The sequence below is a fragment of the Montipora capricornis genome, chromosome 8 (genome assembly GCF_036669925.1).
Source record: "Montipora capricornis isolate CH-2021 chromosome 8, ASM3666992v2, whole genome shotgun sequence".
Taxonomy (NCBI): Eukaryota; Metazoa; Cnidaria; class Anthozoa; order Scleractinia; family Acroporidae; genus Montipora; species Montipora capricornis.
In genome coordinates, this window is record NC_090890.1 from 32407717 (window position 1) to 32428576 (window position 20860).

The window sequence follows — 20860 nt, forward strand, 5'->3', positions numbered from 1 at the left end:
TATTTTTTGTTTGCAGTGCATTTTATTTTGCAAGATGAGTAATATGTGGCTGAATTAATGGTGAAAGGTGTGTCCTTAATGAGCCACCGTATTGATGAGGTACCGTAAGTCTCAAAAGCTGAGACCCCCGGGTCTTAGTTTTAACCGCAAACCAGAATTATGGAAAGCATTTTGTGTCACGTGTTGACTTGCGTTGGGTAAAGTACTCATTTCCTAGCGTTCCCATTTCTAACTCGTTAGTTAAAAATCGTTATAGGTCATTTTTACTCTCCTTAACGTGGAACGAACTTCCCATTGAGAAAGCTCGAAGAAGAGTTTAATAGCTGGGAAGTTAACTTCGAATTAAGCGTACTCGAAACGACTGCGATCTGCGAAAATGATGAACAACATGGCTGATCCAAAGGTAGACGATAAAGACCTCCTGGTTCAGGACGAAGACTTAAGTGTGACGTACCGGCTTCGTCGTTGCTGTTGTGGGAGCCCAAAAAGAATCATGATTGCAGTTGCTGTTTTATTGGTTGTGGGTGGAATAATCTTCGCTGTTGCGTTCGTCTTAACCAGGCGTAAGTGTCTCTCGTAGTTTAAAACCGTCGATTTACTCACGCTGAAGCCTTTAGAATTCGAAGGTCTTGCACGCCTAAGAGCAGGCCACTTTGATCGAATATACCAATCAACAATGATATCGGGAAAAGCATGCAATAGATTGATTGTTGGTGACTTGTATGAGGCATGAGTATATGCATGATTATGATCATGAGTCCTCAGCTGCCTTACAGAGTCATGTCTTGAATAAATATATCATATTCGGTGTTTTAGCGTCTTGTATCGCGGAGTTTTTTCACTAGTTTTCATGTATTTTGACGAGCAAGACAAAACTCCAAAGAATGCTTAAAACTGGCCTCGCGATGTTGGACGCTGTAACATCTTATCAGCATTTTATGAAGCGTGACAATCTTTGCGTGACGCGCGCGGTGAAAAAATGACTGAGTAGGTGTACAGTGTGTTTGTATATTCATTTCGAGCGTTTTCTGTTCAATTAAACTTAGAGTGGGATAACAAAGACACGCAATAATTTTGATTTCCCGGTGGGTATAGAGCTTATTTTCTGAAAGGCCAAAAAGCTCAGATATTGCTTTTATTTGAGCTTCTCATTGTAAGCAAGTATGTAAGTAACTTGGTCAACAATCATGGCCATTTTCCCTTTTATTCAACTACACGACGTACAATCTACTACAAACTTCAAAACAACTGAACAAAGAAACAAACATTTTAAACATGCAGCAGCAGCGAAGATCCAGAATAGGCGAGGGAAAGAGTTGAACCCGCATTAATGGCTTCTCGTTCCAGTTTCCAATATCCCAGAATCGAGATTTTTAGAACAAATTCTGAGATTATTAGAGATAAATTTGGGATTTATAGAAATTTTTTGGAGAATTTCTGGATAAATTTTTAGGCCATTTTTCAGGATATTTGTATTCGTGCCTATTTACCCCCACATATTGCAAACGAGCAAAGGCTGTTTTGAATGCAAATGGCCAGTATTTAGATTAAAAAGATGAAAGACCAGCGATTTACAAAGTGAAACATAAACTAAAGATTTTTGAAGTCAGTGCTAAAACACACTTCTCTTTTTTTAAGAAAGAGAGCAATTCATACTGCCAAACAGGACCTTTTGATGAAAAACAACAACACCGCGAAGCGGCCAGGACATACATGTACAACCAAAGATGTTGACGCAATGCGAACAACAGAATTACGTCACATGGAAAAATATTTATTCAATAGAAATGATCAACAGGGCTGCATGCATTATCATAAATAATTTTATACCTCAAACACTCCCACTTGATAAACATGATGCATGGCTAATAAGAACTAAATGAACACTATGGAAAAAAACAAAAGAACTTATCTGAAGTTCAGGCAATGTCAATAACACCTAATAAATCTCTCAGTTTCTCAAAAGACAGTTTTCCAACTCCTTTGGTCATTATGTCTGCAAGCATGTCCCCAGTAGGACAGTAAATCACTCTGATTTCATTTGATAGAACTCTTTCGCAGACAAATGATGACTAATGTCAATTTATTTGGTTCTGCTGTGGTACCTTTGCCAATTCAATGGCACCTTGGTTGTCTTCATAGATGGTGGTTGGGGCATCGGTATATTGAGAGAGAACTCCAACTGCAGCAGCAATATCTGGTCTTGCTGCTGTCGACATATTGGTTAGACATCCAATCACATGTTGGTAACTTAAGTCTGAACATTGAAAGGCTCTTCATCTGGTGATAACTGTTGAAACTTCCTTGTGGGCTCAAGTAGGGTAGAGATGGGTCTACAGTTTTCCATTCCAAATTTTGTGAGGACTTTCTCTACGTAGTTAGGCTGAGTTATGGTCAATGTTCTGTTCTCTCTGTCTTGCTTGATTGACATACGAAGCAGGTAGTGCAGGGTTGTCATTAGAAATCTAAAAGGTGTGTATGATCTGAACTGATTAGGCGGCTGAAGTGATTTATGCTTGCTTACCAAGCACGGCGTGTTGCGAAGCAACATTCCAGCATTCTGGGGCATATTTGAGTAACATTATTTTTTTTAGCCAGACATTGATGTTAAAATGTACAACCAAAGATGGCGATGCAATGCAAACAACAGAATTATGTCAAGTGAAAAACTATTTATCCAGTAGAAACGATCAGCTGGGCAGCATACATTATCATAAATTAATACTTCAAACATCTTTTACTAACAGACCCAACTGGTTGATTAAAGCTTAACTGCACTTCAAGTTCATTGAAGCCGAACTGTTTGCACTGCCGAAGGAATTTAAAATGACACAGTGTGCAGTGCTCTTTTTGGTGCGTTTTTCTGGGGTGCTAAATTAGACCTGGTTGTATGTTGCAGTGAAACATAATGTAAGCTTCTCAGTGAGTTAAAAACATTTTGCTTCTTTTACAAAGGAAACTTTTTGGGTATGTTTTGCACTCACGGACAATTTAGAACCGCGACTCTAGATGAAAGTGCCATCCGTGGCCGTGTACTCAATTATTATGCAAGAATAAGTTCTCACATAGAAAAACTACTAATGGATAATAACAGAAACCCATAAGGGTTGAAACTTGTAACGGCCCCTTGTGCGCTGGGAAACAAGCTTCTGAATATTCAATTTGCTAAGTACCATATTTGGAACAACAAGAGCGAGGGATCTCCAAATATGGTACTTAGCACTGAAACAATCAACCAATCAGCTCGCACTGAATATTCGGAAGCTGTGAACGCGCGTTACACGTTTCAACCCTTATGGGTTTCTGATAATAAACAATATGAGCAACCTTTATCTACCTCCAATTGCCTTAACAATTTTTTCTCTAATGTTCCTTATATATTAGCATCACAACTGCCTAAATCTAATAAAAGCCCTACCTCTTATCTTTCTCAGAAACAAAAACAAGTTCGATTTTCACATGTCTCTGAAATAGAGATATTTTTATTACTAGAAAATCTGGATAGAAACAAGTCATTCGGGTGTGGCAAGATTCATCCATTTTTATTACAAACCGCAGAATTTCAAATATACCGTCCTTTAACATTTATTCTTAATCTTTCTATCAATCAAGGCATCTTTCCTGATAGTATGAAACTTGCAAAAGTTGTTCCAATTTTTAAACAAGGCTCTCGTTTCGTGTGTAATAATTATCGACCTATCTCAGTTCTATCTTCCATAAGTAAAATATTTGAGAAATGTATTTTTAATCAGCTAATGTTCTACTTTACGAATAACAAAATGATTTCCCCAAAGCAATATGGATTCAGACCAGGCTTCACAACTTCTGACTGTCTAATTGATCTTATTGAAGAAATAACCTCCTCTCTTGATCAAGGCCATTATGTGGTTTCTTTATTCCTGGACTTAAGTAAAGCTTTTGATACAGTGAACCATCAAATTTTATTAAATAAACTTAAGTTTTTTGGCCTACAACAAAGTGAATATAATTGGATTCAATCTTACTTAAGAAACAGAAAACAACAGGTGTATGTAAATGGCGTTGCTTCTGATTCATGTCTTATTTCTACTGGTGTACCTCAAGGATCGATTCTAGGACCTCTCCTGTTTATTATTTTTATTAACGACCTTCCAAAGACCTCAACATTTTTTTGTACTAGATTATATACAGATGATACATCTTTAACTGCTTCTGGAAGTGATCTTGACAGTTTATTGTGTGAAATTAACAATCACTTGCCAGCTATTTATGAATGGTTATGTAGTGATAAGTTGACCTTAAATTTGACAAAAACAAAGTATATTATTTTTATGCCTCATCAAAAGGAAAGTTACAATCTCTATCCACCGTTAACTGTAGCAAACGTTTATTTAGAGAAGTCCTCTCGTGTAAAATATCTTGTTGTGTATATTGATTGTCATCTTACTTGGTATGACCACATTGATTACATAATGTAACAAAATCAGCAAAAATGTTAATATAATCGTTAAGTTGAAGCGTCATGTATCAAATGCAACTCTTGTTAGTCTGTATTACTCCCTTATATACCCTTACCTTACCTATGCTTGTACACCATGGGGTAATAATTATAATGCTCCAGTGTCTCAAATTGTAAAATTACAAAAGAAAGCTGTTTGTGTTATAAATGATGTCCCTTTAATGGAACCAATAACTCCACATTACTTATCCTTGCAACTTTTGAAATTTCCTGATATTGTTAAACTGAATACATTTATGCTCTTTAATGATTATTTTCACCATGAAAAGTTTCCTAATATACCTGTTTCATTGGTATCTGAGCTACATAATTACAATACCCGCAGTGCATCATCCAATCAAATCTTCATACCTTCATTTCGAACTAATCTTAAGAGATTTTGCCCCAGCATTATCGGATGTTTCTTTTGGAATAATATCCCTGATTTCATTAGGGACAAACCATCTAAAAAATTATTTAGAAAAGCACTTTTGCGCTGGTACCTTGCTCAATACTAATGAAACTTTACTTCTTTAACTTTTTTGTTTTAATAAAAATCTCAAGTCCTTTTGTAACTTAAAGGGGCACAACATTAGTTTATCTAGATGTGCCCCTCTCCTCTCCTTCCAATTTTTCATGTCAAATAATTTAAGTTGTTGTTATTTGTATTGTTTGTTTGTTTATTTATTTGTTTATTTATTCTTTTTTTTAAACCTATATCCACTTAATTATGTATTATAAATAGGGATTGGAGGAACAAATAAAAAAAAAAGTTCCATCAAGCAACAGCGAAACGTCGCACTTTTGTACTTGTAAGTGAAGATAACGGTAGTGCACCTAAGTTCAGTGGACTCCTTTTTTATTATCGTGGAATAAAAATATGTAGGTCTTTTATAATCCGCTCTTATTACAATAACTCAGTCTTCTCCATCACACACCCTGTCCTTCCAACCTGAAAGAAACATTTTTCTCTTGAAACCATCTTCATCCGGTAAATCGGCGGAAGAATTTTGTCTTTTGATGACATACTAAATGTAAGCCCCTTGCGAACGTGAAAAATGTACCTGTAGCGAACATACAGATTCGAGACCTTAGCTGCCAGCTATATTTCATTTGAACAGTAACGAAATCTTACTATTCGTATGCCTGATGTGCGCATGCGTGCCTTTTTTCTCTTTTGCGTAGTCAACCATGTCTAGAAGAGCCTATTAAGGTAGTCATTGTGTTTTGAAGTTAATTGAAGTACTTTTGTTCTCTTTTATCTTTTCTATTAATAGCAAAGATTTGTGAGACTGCATTATGCTACAACATCTCTCGAGGTACGTTATTCCATGAATTTTACAGTGTAAGTGGGCTTTCTGTTCCAAGCGAAAAGGAAAGGAAAGGAAAGGAACTTTATTTGAGCATCTAGTCGTTCTAGCCTTGGAGCACTAATTGGGGACACAGTAAACTAAAATCAACAAATTAACTCAACTAAAATCAAATGTTGGTTTTTGAGGAGAGCGGAAAACCAGAGTACCCGGAAAAACCACTCGGTACTGAGAAGAGAACCATCCAACTAAACCCAAATATGGCACCGAGTCTGGGAATCGAATTCAGGGCACATTGGTGGGAGGCAAGTGCTCTCACCATTGCGCCATCCCTGCACCCCGAGTGAGGAGTAAAAAAGGGAGAGGGGTGGGAGTATTCGCCCCGGATTATCACCCACCGGCAGTCTGTGGCCCGATTGCAACGTGGATCAAATTTTATGGTCAAAGGAGGACGAGTCCCGTTATCTTTTGAAAATGCCACATTGGTAAAGGCTTGCAAACATTTAGGCAGCGTCTAACAATCTAAACCGTTTCACGACCTCGAACCCCCATCGAAAACGATGCGGTTTGCACGTTTCCACGAAGTCAAGCCAATCTTAATTCACGTGATAACTATCATTACGATTTTCTGCCACTAGAGACTCGTGCTTGAAAATTCGGATTACAGCGGCAAAAATGGTCACGTTTAAACTTTTACACTGCATTTGGTTGCCGAAGGTTGCCAATATAAACCCTCACTAGGACCGCGCATGTTTCCAAAGGGAACAAAAAAAGATAAACTTCACAATGAATAAAGATAAAATAACCACGGGGAAATAGTCATGGATCACAGGACCGTGAAAAATGGTCAGCGGAATCCCATTTATATTGATCACGTACGGTACGATAAGCAATGCGAATTTCCATAACAAAAACAAACGGTGGAAAAGCCTGTCGGTTGAAGGTGGTCCTTGAAGAAGGCTTTTGCTGCTTAAGGCAATATCCATATCTTTCAATGCTTGTCTGCTAAACGTTCTCGTATGGGAAAGCCATACAAGGGGCGTAGGGCTCGATTACCAGCTGTTGTTTCGGAAAAGGAGCCCGCGCTGCGGAATTGAGATAGTGGTGGAAATCGAGCCTGTATGGCCAATGGCGTTATGTTCAACCCGTTGTGGTAATCCGCACTACCCGACAATTCTAGCGTTTCAGGAAAGACATGAATATGACAACTACTTATGAATGAAAGTAACGACGTGTTAGAAGAGGGAATGAAATCTTCATCCCCACTTACTGAAGTTCCTCAAACTTGTTTAGCGAAAGACGGCAGTGAAGAGAATGAAAATCGAAAACGCAAGTGCAGGGCACGCAGAGCGTGCAGAGAAGTTTAGTTGATGTTTTTCTAACCTTTAAATATCGTTGTTTGCGCGCCGTAGAATTGATAAACGTCGGACGAGATAAGCTCTCCTAACTAAAACAGAGTATTGCCATAACCCGTATTGTAAGCAGCTTCTGTTGTTTTTTAGTTTAAGCCATTGATTCAATAGGTTAGTCTTTTGTTTTTGGCTAGGGTAGCGAGCCAATTTACATACGTTACATACCTACCTACCTACCTACCTGCTACATCACACCCAAAAGGATATGGCGTTTTATTAATTTTTAACCAATATTAATTTTATTATAAATTTGCAGTAATCTCAAACCAGCTGGATAAAAGCGTGGATCCATGTAATGACTTTTATTCATACGCATGTGGAGGCTTCTTTAAGGAACACAAACTCTTTCCCAATGAGAGTCAGATAAATGCTTTTACGATCCTCAACGAGAAGAATTTAGAGGTTCTTCGACATGCGCTGCAGAACATCTCCGTCTATTCTAAGGTGCATTTGCATTTGAGTATTATAGTCTTTTTTTACGTATCTTGTAACAGGGAAGCAGACGCAGCACAAGCTTATCGTCTGTTCGTAAGTGGGAACGATTGCGATGGCGACATCAATTAAATTGTTCGTATATCCTGCAAAGAGGCGTGTTTTAGCGTACGAGCGCTCAGTATACGTCTTAGCGAAGTGTTTGTCTGCAATCTTGAATTGTTGAAGCAATGGATGGTTACCGGGAGAGAGAAAAAATGCAACCGAAGGGGTGGGAAATAAACGGAGAGTTGCCCTTCGCGTCAAGCCCCGCCCATGTTAAATCCAATATGGCGGCTGCTTAAAGAGATCATCCTTAAAAAGAGCGATTCGTGCCTACTAATAAACGCCTGCACTGCAGGCTATTGTTCGGATAAAGCTGCAAGTTTAGAAAGTCTGTGCTTAGAGTAAGAACGCGTGTTTTTTTTTGTTACAATTCCCTGTGTGTAATTGATTTTCGAAGTTTGCGTAAATTATACTCTTCATTCCAAAATGGTAGCTTTTTAAAATTAATGTTCTTCATTTTCCAAATTCTTTCAGGACTCCTCGATCTCGAAGACCGCTAAGATCTACAATTCATGCATGAATATCTCTTCTATTAATGAAAGAGGAGCTCGTCCTTTGGCAGATTTGATTGAGAAATATGGCGGCTGGTCAGTGACGGGGAATGGAACGAATTCATGGAGTGTAGCTGAAAAAATGGGACGAGTATTGCGGGATCTCAATGTGCAGACCTTGCTGTCGTTAAGTGTAGGGACAGATCTTATGGATTCAAAAAGTCACATACTATCGGTAAGCAGGAAGAATTATTCAATGAACGGTGGTCTGCCTTGTGTAATGGAGCAATGAATATAGAATCATAACACATGTTTAAAAGTTTAGATGTCTTTGTCTTTTTAAATTAAGGGATTAAATTAAAATTTGAGAATTTATTGAAGAGTAAAACCGTGAATGAGTTTTTACCGTAACCTCGGATTGTCCTCTACACTTAATGAAGCCAAAGTAATAAAACTGAAGGGCAAACTCAGTTAATTTCAACTCACTTCGTCACTTAACTATAGCAGAGAAATAACTCCTGCGTAGGAATTACCACTGCAGATGGACTTCATCCAACCTCCATAGACACGAGAAATAATCGAACATGTTCAAATGCTGGATGGCAAACCAAAGAAGCTAATGAGAGATCTATTGTTTGGGCGACCCAACATGAATGCGTTGTAGGCTTAACGTACAAACCGCGGTACTTCGGGTGCCGCATTGAGTGCCTTCCCGCAGGCAGAAATCTTTCCTTATTGACAAAGTTAGCTAACTTTTGATTCCTAGATCAGCCCCTCGTCGTTAGGAATGAGCGCTACCTTCTTCACTTCGGACGACAAAGACTCAAAAAAGGTACGGTCGAATAATTAACAGCTCGATATTCTGTGTTTCTGATCGGGTCGAGTCGTTTGAATCTCTGTTCACGCGTCTCGAGGTTAATATCCAGAGTATATATACATATATACATACTTACTTGACCATTCCACAATCTATTTTCCATTAGCAATTGTCGAACGGTTTAATTTCCATGGTAATTCAAATGTTTATAGCCTCCCTTAAGTTAACCCTACGAATGTTGATTATTGGTCTCGAACAAATCCAACTTAGGAGTTCAAAAGAAGCATTGGTCAAATTCTCCTAACCCATCCTGTATATTTAACCAGCGTTTGATATGAGATGTGGAAAATAGCCTAGGCAAATGCTAGGCGAGTAGAGCCGCGTTGGCTATAGCCAATAGGGAGTTTACGAAACAACGACGGCAACTGCAACCACAACGCCACAAAACAATAACATCATTGGTTAAAAGTGGAAAAATAATCGTACTGCACGTGCTGCACGCATTTTAGCACTCATATTTGCGGTACTCTTCATCACAATGACATGATACCACCAATTTTGAGGTTTTGACGACAACGTGAGGATACAAATGTCAACCTTTCATTCCCTTTTATTACACTGAAACCGTTCGTATCAATTAATTTTTTAGAACACTTCACCCATATTGTACGACGCGAAAGAGATGCAGTAATCGCGAAAAACGTACGATAGTGCAAAGTAATATTTTGCGGTCACAGATCGTAAAGTCCTTAATTTCATATCCAACGATGGCTAAGAGAATACAAGGCTGGTGCCTAACGTCGCCTGGGGCGCCTTATTTGCGAGCGCGGGCGGCCAAATTTCTGAACGAGTGCCCCGAACGGACGCCTAAGTTATCACAAGGTGACTCATTCTCACTTTCAATTAATTAATTAATTAATTAATTAATTAATTAATTGAGGCCTCTTGAAAAAATGACTCGGGGTACTAACTTTTAATGGTGGAAGCCCGAAGGGTTCCGGAAAATTTTTCTTAGGCAGCAGCCTTGGATTATTTATTTCTTAGATGTTAGTAAATTCTGAACGTTTAGACTTTGAGGTTGATAACACTTGGCGCCAGAATGCGATACATTTAGCTGACAACCGGGATTTAGAAATCCAGTCGTCTTTAAAAAAAGTCGTTTAATGATCAGTCTTTCTTGTCCATTGTAGGACAGTGGTTGTCCAAAGATTATGCAGTTTTCTTTTTTAACTGAAGAAGATTCGTAGACCAAGCTTGGGAAACTGAAAAAAACAACATGTCTGCATCTCTGCTTATAAAGCATAAAACAACTTAGCAACTAAATACATCAGGAGGCATTGTGGCCCAGTGGTTAGGGCGCTTGCCTTGAGATCCGGAGATCCCGGGTTCAAGACCCGCTCTGACCACTCGCTGAATTTGTTCCTGGTAGTCTCTGGTTCAACTTCATAGCTGCACTTGTAAATAGCCAACTGGTTTGCCTCCGGCCAGTTGGGATTCTTAACAGTTGTTGTTGTTGTGTTCTGTTGTTTCGTTGATTGTTTCATTGGCCCTGAAAAGCCCCTATGTATTGTATTGTATTGTATTGTATTGTATTGTATTGTATTGTATTGTATCTCAGTGGATTACTGAACGAACGAATCAACACAAAGAATTTTAGATCAAGGAACCAGAAAATTAAACGTACTGAGAGTTTACACTACAAACTACGGGCTGAACTCCTTCAGATTCCAGGTACCCATGCTTTGGAACAGTCTGACTGATGTAAAAAATACACGCTTTCCCCCACTATTAATGCTTTTATTCAACAAATTAGGAAAGAGATTTTAAAGGGAATTATTTATTTTTCACCTTACTTTTGTTGTTGTGTTATTGTGCAGTTCTGTAATTTGTTTTTTTTTAGTTAATTTTGTAACACGGTATATTAGCTGTCCATTGGACGCTAGAACTGTAACAGGTTCAAAACCCCGTGTTTGCATAAATGGATGCGTAATGTGTGTGAACTGGGCAAAAACCCTCTTAATATCTATATATATCTATTTATATTTCTTTGTTTATTCATAGATTCAAAATGCTTACAAAACGTACATGAAGACCATTGCTGATTTACTTGGAGGAGGAACCGAGTCCCATACGAAAATGACGAAGATTTATGACTTCGAAGAGACTCTTGCTAATGTAGGTTGACGGTACAAAAAGGAAACCCCTGCCTTTCCCACGGCGAGAAAAGAAAAATTCTCACGATTCTTCTGGAAAGTACCACCCACCACCTAGAGCGGTTTTCAATAGAGCGAGTTTCAATTGAGTGTCGTAAAACCAAAACCAAAGTAATTACTTTGGCCAATCCAAAAGGACTGAGAAAATCCGGCAAACCAATCAAAACTCGAAGTAATTACACGTAGCCGACACAAGCGCGGGAAAATGTGCACGCGTGAGCCACGATTGGTTTTGGTTTCACTTCTGATTGGTTGAAAAAATGGCGCGATAACTTTGAACCAATCACTGAGTGAAGTAATCATAAACCAAAGTAATTATCTAATTACTTTCGACACTCAATTGAAAACCGCTCTAGAGTGTCGAAAGTAAGTAGCGAATTGCTTTGGTTTTGCATTACTTCACTCGGTGATTGGTTCAAAGTTCTTTTTCACTTTTTCAACCTATCAGAAGTGAAGCCGAAACCAATCGTGGCTCGCGTGTGCACATTTTCCCGCGCTTTGTGTTGGCTACGTGTAATTACTTGTACTTCGAATTTTGATTGGTTTACTGGATTGTCTCCTCCATTTTTGATTGGCCAAAGTAATTACTTTGGTTTTGGTCTTACGACACTCATTTGAAAGCCGCTCTATGTCCACAAATGCAGGCCCAATTTTAATATCCAACTCGAAGTGACCCTGGAAGTCTAAGCATTTGCCACTTATTTTCAACAATAAGGTAGGGTTGGTGTTATTTTTATGTTGGGTTAAATCTAGCTGTTTACCTTTACTTCAGGAATAGACTTTAGGGGACACTTTATGACGTTAATTGTCTTATTATATACTCAACAAAATATCGCGTTTTTGATTGGTCATTGACGAATGCATAAATAAGTTATAGAGTGCAATACGGAAGTTGCTATGGAAACAAAGCGATTTAGTAATTTTGTTGAGTATATAATTTATATAAAATCGTATAAACGTGCTCGTGAATTTGATGATTTATGGTCACTCGTGATGTTTTGAAGTTCTCAAATTGTACTCGCCTTCGGCTCGTGCAATTTTGAGAACTTTCAAAAAGTATCTCGTGCCCATAAATCACGAAATGCACGAGCAAGTTCATACGATTTCTGTTGCGTACACCAAGACACAGGTGATAATAAAATTGCAGAGAAGAATAAGGGGACACTTTAAGATGCTTATTGAAATACTATAAACCGTAGACCCGGTCTCACAAATATCTTCCATGTTCACATGTTCATTAGTTCCCTGTGGGACGTTAAAGAACCCACACGCTATTCGAGAAGAGTAGGGGATGAAGTTCCTGGTGTCGTGGCTGTCCTCTTTGAGTATGTGGGTGGGTGGATATGGCAGATCCACATCAGCTGAATAGCTGTCAGGTCTTCTCGGATAAGGACAATAAACCGTAGACACAGTCTCCCAAATATCTTCCATGTTCATTAGTTCCCTGTGGGACGTTAAAGAACCCACACGCTATTCGAGAAGAGTAGGGGATGAAGTTTCAGGTGTTGTGGCTGTCCTCTGTGAGTATATGGGTGGGTGGGTTATAGCAAGTCCACATCAGCTGAATAGCTGCCAAAACGTCAACCTGCTCAAACAAATAAATAACAAACAAACAAACATATAAGGTGTGCACTGATCTAATAACTCGCATTTCTACCCCTGATTTCTAGAAATCTTGAACCCCCCTCCCCCCAATCCCCTTGCCTTGAGACCTTCAATATAGCAGAAATGACTTCTTCTGTGGGACTTTCTTTTAATTTCTATCGAACCTTTTCTGAAATTTGTGTAAACGGAAAGGAGCCGCTGCTACTTTGTGCTTTCAGAATGTCGTGGCTGTGTTTTATTATAATAGTTCAGTATTCATGGTGGTGTACGTAAGGGTGATTGTGCACAAATTCTTCTGTTATTTTCTACAGACGAAGACAGGCAATTTTTATTCAGAAGATTTGGTAGAAATCGTCAAAGAGCATCATCGGTCAGGACGATCTCTGGACTCTATTGACAGTACGATAGGAGTGTTTTGTACTAAAACTGATTTTCAGGTAAGCGTTTTATTCCTTAGATCTATAACATTCTCTCACTTTATCTCTAGCTTCAGCAGAGATACTAAAGGCACCTTAAGGACGGTGCCTACTATTGTTATTGCGCATACATTCTGCGCATCTCGAGATACTCGGATTTCCAATTGCTAGTGCTTATTGATACAGGAATATTTTTACGCGGTTCAAAACTATGCGGAGAAAGCAGAACTTAGCAAGTGATCTTGGTATCCAAAAGAAAATTGGGGGTAACAACGCATTTTTCAAAGATGATTGAGCTTCAATTTGGAATAGAACGCCAAACATTGCTTTGTATTTTAAAACTTTTTACAAATATTGTTGATTAATTATCTTCGAGAAATGCGTGGTTACCCCCAATTTTCTTTTTGGATTTCAATAACACTTGTTAACATCTGCTTTTCCCGCATATTCAGTAAACCGCGCAAAAATACCTTTGAATTAGTAGGCACCGTCCGTAAGCTTTGTTGTGACATGTTCAGCAGTATTTTATGTGTGCAGTTGCCAGCATTTCACCAGCGTTCTGATGGCTGTTGGTACGCGTTATTTCTATGCAACTTCGATTAATTGGCCAGCTATGGAATCACTTTTCAACGAGAGGTTTCTAACCTTTTGAAAGCAAAAGTCCGGCTATCCACCCTCTCGTCCGTCTGTTTAATCAGTTGATATGAAAATAAATGTGCCTTTTCCTTCCTCGGTTACAGGAAGACTTCATTTTGCAATGGTTGAAATTTGCATTCTCTCACCAAGGCCTAACTTTCGATTCATCTGAAAAAGTATTTTACGTTCGAGAAAAAGATGGCGACGCGCCGATCTTCAAGGGGATCGCGAACGCGTATCATGCAGCGTAAGTATTTTCTCGTTCATTCCTATATGTCTTTGATGTAATACAACACAACTTTGATAGTAATAATTTCTTCAAATTGACTACTCCCCATAGCGGCTTTTTGGGCCAATGAGACACATCAAGTTTCGTTTTAGGAATCCCGAATTGGACGGCGGCAACCAGTTGGCTATTTACAAGTGCAGCCGAGAAGTAGAGCTAGGGACTTGAAGGAACAATTCAGCGAACGGTCAGAACGGGTCTTGAACCAGGGATCTCTGGATCTCAAGGCTATCGACGGACCTAACTACTTGCCCACGCTTCCTCCATGACGTTGATTTCTTTTAAAAAAGATATTTTTGCGGGAACAAACTCGTTCCCATGGTCTTTCATCTCCCCACCTCAGAGGGAGCGAGGGAAGAAAGACCCTGGTTCAGGACCCCTCCCAAGGTGGACAATTTGTCTGTAAGACACGTGACCAGCCTGAACCAGGGTCTTTCTTCCCTCGCTCCGTCTAAGGTGGGGAGATGAAACAGTCTGGGAACGAGGCTGTTCTGGCGATTGATTTCTATTCGTATGCCAAGTGTCAAACTTTCATTTAGGCTTCTTGCATCCTTGCCAAATATACCCCTCATTACTCATCCTCGTTTGTTGACACATTATATCCGATCGAACGAATACACTTCTGATTTCGTTTGCCGGTGAGAGTTATCTCAGCAAGATTCCGTTGAATGAGACAATGACCCTGTGTGTTGGCACGGCTGGAGTCTTGATCCCGCGACCTCCCGCACAGTAATCCGATGAGTCAACCGGACAGCGGTTGAAAACGCTGATCGTGATGCTACTAAAGACCTACTGTAGCCAAGGAATCAGTTGTGTTGAAGATTTTTGGATAGTGGTACAGGGTCTTTTCCCCCGGAATTGATTAATGATGCTGTTGATTTTAAAAACCGTGTCAAGAGGTGTGCAACTTAATCTTGCACTTAAAACAAGTGAAACTAGTGTGAATGTTCTTGTGATGTATTGAAATGATACAAGGGTTTTTAAATAACTGAGGAGAAAAGTGCTGCCTTTGTAATGACCGTTGCAAATGATTAGACTCTCTAGTCTTCTCGCATAAGTACGAAAAAGCGTCTCCCCGTCTCTGCAATGTTCATAACCGTGTGGGACGTAAAAGAAACCAGGAACACACTGTTCGCAAAGATTACGCACGGAGTTCCCGGTGTTGTGGTTTGTCCCCTCTGCTATAGCGAAGATATCTGTTTACAAACATTGCTTTCGTCATTCAAATGAGCCAATAACAGAAACAAAAGACCCTATTTTCCACAGCTAATGTGGCTCTGGTTGGCACATTAAAGAGCTTAAGCACGCGCGTTTTTTGAGACGCGGACGGCAACGGGAAGTTCGCTATTTTCCCTTTTAATTTGTCTTCACACAACCACACTTACATTTCTAAGTATCATTAATCCGTTACAGATGATTAGTATAAAAATCTAAGAGACACCACTGCCCTGGCACGCGAAATATTCTCTTCCGGTTGCCGCTCGCTTCTCAAAAGCGCGCCTGCTTAAGCTCCCTATAAATAGGTGATAAAACGATATCTTCGCTATATCATGGTTGGGAGGGTAAATGCTCGGAGATATTAGCTACACCAAGCTACTCTAAAATCCGAGTGGTAAAGAAAAATATAGGAGAGGATGTGATGATATATATGATTCACAGTTTGAAGTCCAAAAGGAACCTAATAGCTATTAGGGAGCTCAAGCACACGACTTTCTTGAGCCACGGGCGGAAACGGAAGTGAACATTTCGTATGCCAGGACAGAAGTCTTTCCCAGGTTTTTAAAGCAATCACTGAAATCAGTGAAAAAATTCTTAGCATTTTTAACGTGGTGATTTCAAGACAAAAGATTTCGTCCTATTTCAGTACCCCACCCTTTGCGCCTTTGCGCAATGAATGAGCTAATCAAAAAGGAAAATAGCTCACTTCCGGCTGCCGTCTGGGTCCCAAAGACTATTGATGTTAACTGACCATTTTATCCAATGTTTATAAAGGGATGAGGCCACTGTCAAGGATTATATTATGTGGCGAGTTGTTGACAACTTCGTTGGGGCAATGCCTGATAAATTTGTCGAGGCAAAACGCGCATATTTAACAGCGGTGCTGGGCCCACGACAGTCTGAAAGATGGAGAGGTTGTATTGGGGAGATGCTTAAGCCGATGGATATGAGCCTTGGCAGATTGTTTGTTGATGCGGATTTTGACGAAAGTACCAAACACACTGTAAGTTTCTTTATTACACATAACATGAGAATTTTATTCCATAAAGCTTATTTGTACAAATATATACGCTTAATTTTCACATGTGGAAAAGGCTTATACAGCGAATCAGAATGGCGTACAGCTATTGCATATGTGGAAGTATAACCAATCAACGATAGCGTAAAGGCGTTTCCATGCCAATCACTTGTGCATCTCGTGCAAATCGTACTTTGTTATTGAATTGAATTAAATTTGCACTTGCTTCTATTGTTAGTGAGTTTTTGTTTCTAATTTGCGTTCAGAAAACTATTTTAATGAAAATTCTCGTCTTATATGTAATAAACAGTTCACGACATAGAAAGTGCTTTGTACGGGGTTTCATTCACTCGTTGTTTGTGTCAAAAACTCTCACTCGCTCGTTCCTCGCTCGTTCGGGTTTTTGACACAAACAACTCGTGAATAAAACCCCGGACGCCGCACTTTCTATGACGTAAACTATATTTATCGATTAAAATGTACAGTTACTCAGCAGCGGTTGTAAAGAAGGATTTCCAAGGGAGCTTGGTCCCAGGCTAAACCAAGCGACCACATTGGCCATAACTAGTGTATCGGTGCAATCGCCCTCTCTCTCTCCGTACTTTTCCCTTTCATTACCTTGGTACTTAAAAGACTGGAAATCATCTTGTTTGCTTTTTGCTTTTTTATTTTTTCGACATGAAATAATTTGTGTAACGAACCGTTTTTTGATAATTTAAAGGTTTCCTTTAATCGCTTCAATTATACTTGAGTTTGTAACATAGTTATGTTAACGCTTGCCGTCGTTATCGATTGCACATGGAAGAACTTTGGATTTTAAGTTACCCTCGAACCTTAATATAGCCCGAAGTTATCCCATGTTCAAGGGATCCTCACTCCGAGAGAAACTAAGAATAAAGCCAGGATCCGAGCTAGACCTAACTAGACTAGAACCAACCTAAATAGACCTAACCTAACCGACGCGAGACCTAACCTAACCGAGAGATTCGAGAATAAATAGCGGAGAAAGCTCATCTTAGCTCGAATCCTGGCTGGAATCCTGGCTCGGATCCTAGCTCGAATCCTGGCTCTGATCCTAGCTCGAATCCTGGTTCGAAGTTTAGGTATCCTCCCTCGCTCCTTTGTTGCATTATTTACCATTTGGTTGCTTTCTTTTATATCCATTTAGGTAAAGGATATGACCACACGTATTCGAAAAGCCTTTATTAACAATCTGGATTCAGAAGATTGGATGGATTCATCGACGAAGGAACAAGCGAGAGAAAAGGTATAAGAAAAATATTTTGTACCGTGCTCTTATAATTTGAACCACGAAAAAGTATCACAATTTCTTGCTGACGGCAATTCTATAAACCTCGGTACAAGGAAGAGATTAGAAACGTTCTTGTTGTGTTTTTAAATAGGCCAACCAAAGCCAGTAAGGTTCTGGCCAATAGGTGACTTTTTAGATATCTCCTCTATGGAACATACTACTAGAGAACTTAAGCAAGGAAGACGGCAACGTCCACGGGAATGTCATCTCAAAATATAAATTCGCGTTATTATAATCTCCTCGTGACTAAATTTCAACCATTTTAATATGAAAAGGGTGTGGTAGTTTCTCAAGAATGACACTGGTCCGAGCGGCCCTTAATTTAGGAGAGGAAAGAAAATTTCTCTTCAAGTGCTGGCGTCCTTTAGAAAACCTAGATTTGGCTATTTCACGTTGTTTTTCAGACGACGGCAAAGAAATGGACAAAAGTGAAAAACGCACGTGCAGGGCGTGCAAAGCTAATGTTTTTGCCCACTAAATATGCAAATTTGTGACGTTCTCGTTGCCGTCGCCGTCGCCGTTGTCGTTGCTTAGTTCGGTCCCTGTACTGTGGTGAATTCAGGACCACGGAAAATAACCCAGTTGTTGGTGCTTGTGGGGATCCGTACATAAGTCCTGCGAATTATATTATTTCTTGTGTTCTTTTGCCTCAAAAGGCTATTGCTATAGCTGAGGATGTTGGTTACCCACCTTACATCAAAAACAACGGCAAACTTGATTCGCATTACTCGATGGTAAGTAAAAGCTACGATCCGCACTGAGGACAAACCTGTTTGTTTTAGCCAAAAAATCTGTCAAAACACTACTTTTATCAGTGCGGATAGTTTGTCCTGCAAAGACGAAGTATTTTGACTCGGACAAATTTATTAAAGGAATAGCCTGCAAGCAGACTCTTCCGTTGAAATGGCGCGCGGTGGAAATATAGGGGCTTGGTCACTAGAAATTAGTAACCAAGCCCTTATATTTCTTTTGTTTTCATGACAGGAGTAATTGACAAGTTCCGGTTTCTATTTGTATCGCCATCAGCACCAGAAATCCAGAAATCCGACTTTAGGATAAGTGTTGACAGTCTGTAAACTAGCAGTGCGGATGCGCCAGGGCAAACAATATTTGTCGAGTCGGACAAATTCGCTCAAATTGGCCCCGGACAAAGGGAAAAAAAAAGAGTTTGTCTTCAGTGCTGATCAACTCTTAATTTTAGTTTCAGAAGGATTCCAAGTACTTATCTTTTCGGAGAGATTGGTAGTGGAAAGTTCATTTCCATCGATCGACATTAGTATACATTGCTTAGTTTTCTCTGATCTTTTCATGTACTCATTTGACGCAGCTCTAGATAAAACGTTTTTCTCTACGTTCTTTGATTGAGGTTTTTCAACTTGGTTCAATCTCCTTGTTGCGAGGTCAATTGAATTTGCATCATTTGCCTATTTTGACCTCGGTGTTATTACCCCGTGAAACGAACGTATTAAGTAAGAATGAAAACAATAGACGGCCAAAAGAGTACGATCGGCAACGACCATTTTTGGACAGGAGTCTTTATGCCAAAAACATCGCTGCGTCAACTGGAACGTCAAGTACAACAACAGGTTTAAAACCCTAATTTGCAAAGGAAGGTGATAAGATGGCCATGTGTCACTGGATAATGTTTCCGTATTTCGACACCTTTTCAGTTATGGCATGCTTCGCCGACGTTGCATAGATGGAACAAGGTGTAATGAATGCGAGATAGTTCCTATAACTCCCAATTCTTTTTGCCCAGATGTTTCTTTGCATCATGCCGAGCAGAATGGCGCAAAAGTTTTTATTTTTGGTCAAAACTGGAGTTTTCTATGAATTTTTGAAGTGGCGGAAAATCGAGGTTTGAAACACCATTACCGAGCTGCAGATTCGCCGAAGGGGTATGGGTCGAGTGTAATTTGTGACGTAAAACCCGGACTTCAATCGTTCTGATTTGTGAGTTCGGTCAGAGCGAGCAAGTAGCAACGTTCGAAACTGATCCATTGAAGCGCTTTTGGATTGTTTTCTCTATTTCTTCCCCCGCGTCCTTCTTTCTTGCTCATATAACGCTGGCCCGGCATTTTGCCTCGGCTAGCGGCTCGTTGGTATGCCTATGCGTTTCTTCCACATTGACTTTGCTTGACCGATCGCGTTTTGGCGAGCCCTCGACTTCTAACTCGTAATCTTCTATTTCAAAGACCTGAGAATCTGAACTGGAAACCAGACTGATGAAGTCGTTCAACCCCATTTAATAAATGTCACTGCTCTTAACAAATGCCAGGCGAATAACAGCTGTTTTCAAATACTACGTCTTTCGCTTTTGTTGTTGTCTGTCGTCTGCTTTTGCTTTGTTTGCACTGGGTTTTACGTTACTAGTGCCAGGCTTCCTTTTACCCAGTCGTGGGACAGAAAAACCGTATTTCAAAAATTCACAGAGAATTCCAATTTTGACCGAAAATAAAAAAAAATTGCCCTATTTTGCTCAGCATGACACAACGATTCACCTGGGCAAAGAAAACGTTTTGGGGGTTAGAGAGAGTTTTTTTCGTGACGTCACGGCAGCCATGTTGGTGTAGCTAAACAATGAAACGGCGGCCATGTTAGTGGGTCAACACTCATTGCCATCCCTCAAACTGACATTTCCCTTTTTATTCAACTTACACGACGTTCTATCTACTTGAGACATTTCAATGTGCAGAGAACATTCAAATTAGGCGAGTCAAAGAGTTGAATCCGGCTTGACTGGTTCTCCGTGCATATTCCAATATCCACTAGACTAACGAGACAAACTCCTGGAAAATCGAATTTTTTAGAGTATTGACATAGTAGTACCCAGCAAAACAAGTAAAAGCTAACCGTCTTCAAAGTGGTTTTTAGACCGCGTAAATACTGTAGATCAGCGCGGCTTTGCTTAGAAACGCTATTTCTTGTTGAACTAAAGCTCTAATTCTGCCTGTTTTCATTTTGCTTTTCATATTAAGATGGGATATAGCGTCGTGTAATTGTAAGGAAATGTCCAATGTCAGTTTGACGGATGGCCATTAGTGTTGACCATGTTAGTGTATCCAACTAATCCTCCGGGAATTGAGCTCTATTATCATGCAAATGTTTTTTT

The 20860-nt window shown here is 39.6% G+C and overlaps 1 protein-coding gene across 1 annotated transcript in view; it reads left to right on the top strand.

The window, feature by feature from the left end:
* The first annotated feature begins 173 nt into the window (after positions 1 to 173).
* The window catches only part of LOC138014597 (endothelin-converting enzyme 1-like), a 49476-nt gene continuing 28789 nt past the window's right edge, over positions 174 to 20860 (top strand). The window contains exons 1-11 of the mRNA XM_068861723.1: positions 174 to 563; positions 5755 to 5796; positions 7456 to 7643; positions 8211 to 8462; positions 8994 to 9059; positions 11106 to 11219; positions 13174 to 13299; positions 14019 to 14161; positions 16193 to 16421; positions 17605 to 17703; positions 18405 to 18482. Of these exons, the coding sequence (XP_068717824.1) occupies positions 377 to 563; positions 5755 to 5796; positions 7456 to 7643; positions 8211 to 8462; positions 8994 to 9059; positions 11106 to 11219; positions 13174 to 13299; positions 14019 to 14161; positions 16193 to 16421; positions 17605 to 17703; positions 18405 to 18482 (1524 nt within the window). The 5' untranslated portion in view covers positions 174 to 376. The remainder of the gene's footprint in view (positions 564 to 5754; positions 5797 to 7455; positions 7644 to 8210; positions 8463 to 8993; positions 9060 to 11105; positions 11220 to 13173; positions 13300 to 14018; positions 14162 to 16192; positions 16422 to 17604; positions 17704 to 18404; positions 18483 to 20860) is intronic.